The sequence below is a fragment of the Buceros rhinoceros genome, unplaced genomic scaffold (assembly GCF_000710305.1).
Source record: "Buceros rhinoceros silvestris isolate BGI_N320 unplaced genomic scaffold, ASM71030v1 scaffold34254, whole genome shotgun sequence".
Classification (NCBI taxonomy): Eukaryota; Metazoa; Chordata; class Aves; order Bucerotiformes; family Bucerotidae; genus Buceros; species Buceros rhinoceros.
In genome coordinates this window covers 16,660-21,425 of record NW_010410553.1, presented here as the reverse complement: position 1 = coordinate 21,425, position 4,766 = coordinate 16,660, and the positions used below count along the sequence as shown (strand labels likewise).

The 4,766-nt window shown below is 49.0% G+C and overlaps 1 protein-coding gene across 1 annotated transcript in view; it reads left to right on the top strand.

Annotated features, from left to right (window-relative positions):
• The window catches only part of LOC104493063 (tumor necrosis factor alpha-induced protein 2-like), a gene marked incomplete at its 5' end in the record, with an annotated part of 4,650 nt that extends 2,051 nt beyond the window's left edge, over nucleotides 1-2,599 (top strand). The window contains 3 exons of the mRNA XM_010135679.1: nucleotides 647-802; nucleotides 1,931-2,052; nucleotides 2,458-2,599. Of these exons, the coding sequence (XP_010133981.1) occupies nucleotides 647-802; nucleotides 1,931-2,052; nucleotides 2,458-2,599 (420 nt within the window). The remainder of the gene's footprint in view (nucleotides 1-646; nucleotides 803-1,930; nucleotides 2,053-2,457) is intronic.
• Nucleotides 2,600-4,766: the final 2,167 nt, after the last annotated feature.

The following is a 4,766-nucleotide window of genomic DNA, read 5'->3' as shown; positions in this document are numbered from 1 at the left end:
AGGGAAAGTGCTCTAGGGATCACTCAAAATACGGCTTTATTTATGTATGGGTTTTGTTTAGCAACCTTGAAACATAGATGCAATTGCACGCATCTGCTTCATGGCTCCTTTGATTGTCCTAAGGACTGGAGGAGATGGATGCAGCTGGGAAAAATCCCACGTAACTGAGCCACCACCACATCGTCAGTGGTGCTGGAGTGGTGATGGAGCATCACCATATAAAAAAATCTTAGATTTCTTGCCTTTGTCTGTTTAGAAGCTGAAACAAGATGATGATGTTTTGTGTATTAGAGAAAGGAACAGGAGGAACAGCATGAATTCCTGTTTCTCTGGAGTACTGTTAGTTACTTCTTTAACACATGGAGATCTTTTCTATGCTTTAAACTCTTCCCAGAAGGAGAGAATATTTGGAAATTCCCACACTTCACTAGTCCGAGTACAAAGAAATTCTCGGCATCTAGGATGTCACATAACCAGTCACGGGGAGGTTGGCAGCCAGCGCCGTTCCTGACGTGATCAGCAGCAGACATTTGGCACCGCATTGTCTTACAACACCCAAAATGTTTTTGTCCTCCAACCACACACACAGTTTGTTTTGTCCCCAAGAAAAAGATAGATGGATGATGCCCCCTCTCCTTCCCCACAGGCTATCATCCAGAAGATCCATGCCCGCTTGGTTAAAGAGTACATCGTGAGGCTGCTGAAGAAGAAAGTCAGCCTGAAAACTGCAGCACAACAGCAAAACTTGGCGCAACAAATCTCCAGGAATGCTGCCGACCTGGAAGCCTTCTGCACCAGCAATGTACGTGAGTGCTTGCCGCATCCACAGCAGCACAGGGCACAGGCATGGTGAAAATCAGGGAAATAGATTTTCTGGGGCCTCTCGTTTACCTTTGCAACTCAGCTTAATTTCCTGGAAGGCAGGACCTGAGACAGAAAGAGGTCTCTAAGTGCCTGTGGGCAGAAAGGCTCCCCTGCCACCAGCCTGCCCCTCCCCGACAGGCAGAGTGATCGTTTCATCCTCCTTTGTCCTGTGGGCAGTGGTTTTCTTTTGAAGACTTAGATTAATAGAGTCAGAAGATGTAGCTAAACACTGCGCTGCTCTGGTTTCCATAAACTTGTGTGTAGACTGGATTTTGACTCTTCCCTCTCACCCTTGATTTCCCTCACTGCTGCTTTTAGGTCAGGCAGGGGCTGGAACAGATGGTGCTGGGTCTCTGGTACACAAGAGTTTCCTCCACCGGAGACCCTTGCCTTTTCTACATGGCTGAAACACCCCTCTCTGTCCTCTGAGATGATTTCATGCCTCTAATTTGCCTGCAAAAAAGCTAAGCCAAACCCTGTCCTCCACCACCCCATGTAGATTTGACTGGAGAAGGAGCAAGCCTAAGCATCGCTTGGCATGGGCAGGAGGTCAGGCAGCCGTGCCTTCGGATATCCAGTGGCCATAAAACAGATCCGGTTGGGGCTTTTACCTGAGTGAGCAGGGAGAGGATTTTGGCAGTGCCTTTTGATGCTAAAGGCAGGGTTGTGTACAGAGCTGGGAGACAGCATCATGTGGTAGTGCATTACCTGACCTATCAGCTCTCGTACACGCCAGGCGGCATAGAAACCCGAGGAAAGGAAAATGTGATGGAAGGGAAGAGTGGAGAGAGGCTGTCAAGATGGATGTGGGAACCTCAGTCTTATGGCAAACCCTACACCACTTGTCTAGGAGGATTTAAAACCACCACAAAACTAATCCAATTTCTCCGAGGCTGGTCCAAACTAGAAACATCACCGAAAACAATGAGGCACCTAAAATTACTGCTGTGTCCTTCCCCAGGAAACAGCCTCAGGAGCAGTTCGGCTGCATCCACTGTGGAACACAGCTCCTGGGCTGGTCGGGGGTTTGCATCTCCGTGATGCTGACTGCTTTCTGTTCTGGCAGGGGTCTCAAGCCACGTGGCTGAATTCGGCACTCCCCAAACTGGCTGAAATAATACGACTGCAGGATTTAGGTGCTATTCAAATGGAAGTTGCAGCACTCGCCTCAGCATACCCAGATATCCGGTAAGAGATACTGAAGCGGATTTGCAAATACTCGTATGAAATTTTAATGAGTCAGGAAATAGGCAAATATGAATATAGGTGAGGTTCACATAGCCTGATTGGGCTGGGGCTGCGTGCCGGGCTGTGGCAATCCCAGTGCTATTGGACAACAAAATAAACTGATTTTAAAAGCCCATTTATATACTCCAAATTTTGGCCCGATTTTCTCCTTTGTCTTGGCAATTCCCTACCCTATGCCAGACTTCCCAGGACAGTACTGGGTCCTGTGTAGGACTGACAGATGATGAGCTGGCATCCGCCGGGGACTTCAGCACCTACCACCAGTGCGGGCTGCATCCTGGTGCAAGGGACCCAGCATGTGGAGATCTGTGGGAGGAGGTAACACCTGCCTGTTTCTCTTCACAGCAGAAGGCACCTGGAAGCATTCCTACACATCAAAGCAAATTTGTCACGCAGCGAACTCAGAAGCATCCTGGGCTACTTGACAAACAGCACAGCATCCACACTGCCTAGGGCCCCGCTCTTCTCCAACATAAACGTGTCCTAGGCCAAGGAACTCCATGGCACCCCTTTGTGCCAGACCGTCGGCTAAGCTGGGACGGAGACCACCCCCTCGAGCAATGCGCAGTGCACACTGCCATCTTTTCCTACGGAAAGTACTTTGTCCTAAGCTGGTGCTCCACACCTCTGTGGGAATCACCGTCTTCCACAAAGGGCAGGGAGGAGGATGCACCGCAGAAGGAGCAGTGCCCTCAAGGACTGGGGCTGTTCCGCACACCACGGAATGACAGAATCGTTTTGGTCAGAAGAGACCATTGAAATCATAAAGTCTAACTGTTCACCCTGCACTGCCAGGTCACCACTAAACCACGTCCTCAGCACCGCATCTACACATCTTTTAAATACTTCCAGAAATGGGGACTCCACCACCTCCTTGGACAGCCTGTTCCAATGCTTCATAATCCTTTCTGTAAAGACATTTTTCCTAATGTCCACCGTAAATCTCCCCTGGCACAACCTGAAGCCATTTTCTCTTGTCTTATCACTTGTTACTTGGGAGAAGCTATAGGCTCCCCTCAAGGTCTCCTTGGTGCCACCACATTCTCTGCCTGGACGCTGCCTGGGTGCTCTGACCTCCATCTACCTCACAGGGTGCTGCATTGGCCACATCACTGACACCCCAACTAGCCCAGACTGAGCAGGCATCTCCTCTGTAGCTTTTACCTTCTAAGGAAATGGAGGAAAACAAAAACTGAAGTCAGAATTGAGAGATGTTGGAGAAGTCCCCCATGAACATGCTTGTACCCCATCTACATTCCTCTGACCCAGGCAGGGCCAACTGCATTACGCCGATGGGAGAGACACCAGGTTTCGGGTCAGCAGGAGCTGTTGCTCAGCCATGGCAGGACTCCAGCTGTCCTGCCCTGCATCACCCCAAGACCTGGGGCTTGGAATGGCCTCAGCTGCACGTTCTGGCCCATGCAGCAGCATTGCCCAAGGGCATTGGGATTTCCAAACTCACTCCATTGAGCCCTGACTGGCTCCACAGCAGCAGTCCAGTCCAAGAAGTCCTTGTGCTTCCCTCACCTCCATGAGGTGGGAGCGCCCAACCACCCCATCAACCACCAGCCCCTCTGCAGTGACCCTACCAATTCATCTGCACTGGAGTGGCACCCTGCTAACACAGGGCTGGGAGCAAGCTGCCTATAGCGATGGATCATGTAGGCTAGACCCTGGCACCTAGTAAAGCACTTCAGATATTGCTTAAGCCCTTCTAATCAAGGCGAGGACTTTTCCAGACTCCGTTACCATCATAGGCTTGGAATGGGTGCTGGAACTGCTCTCACATGCCATTAAGACGTATTGAACACCCTGTAGGCATCACCGTTTCCTTGCTCGCTCTTTCCCCTCTTGCTCTGAGGTAGATACGGTGTGAATACATTGATGGGTCTGTTGTGAAACTATGCCCATGTTTTTTGGGAAGTGAATCACTTGCCAAAACAACAATTTGTTTAGTTGAAGAGCTTTCCCTTCTGTTTTTCTCTGTTTCAACTTCTGTATCAGGCTATAGAAAGTCTGTCCAGAAGGAAGACACATAATGACTGTGCAAACCATGTAATAATGTATTTATATGCATATGCAGTATACCATTGGTGTATTTTTGCATCCAATTTTATTTTTTCTCAGTTAGAGATATTCATTTGCAATGTTTATATTTAAGCAGTATTCAAATATGCTAGAGAAGTGACTCATTTATTCTGTCTCTAGCTGTTGTTTACTGTGAAGCCATATACTCCTTCAAAGGGCCAATTCTTCCACTCCTCCCAGCCTGCTTCGGTGAATGTCACCCACCAGTTCCAGGTAGGGCAGGTCTTGCTGGACTACAGACAAGCTAGAAAAGCAGAGGCACCCTCAGTTTGTGCTGTGTATGAGTCTCATAGCCTGGCTTTCCTTGCTCTCCGGAGCAAGGACTGCCCTGTGCACCATGTTTATGGTGTCTGGTATAACAAGGTCCAAAACGTCAGCATCAAAGCACTACCACAGTTGCAATGTTGAATAATAAAAAGATATATAATTGACATATATCTCATCCTTACTGCTCTGGCATCCCCATTCCTCTGTCTCTGTTACCTCCTTCTGTTCATACAAGTCTTTAGGAGACGCAGCTGACCAGAATTTGGCCCCAGCTGGCCCCTTCTTACTGTCCTCACAGC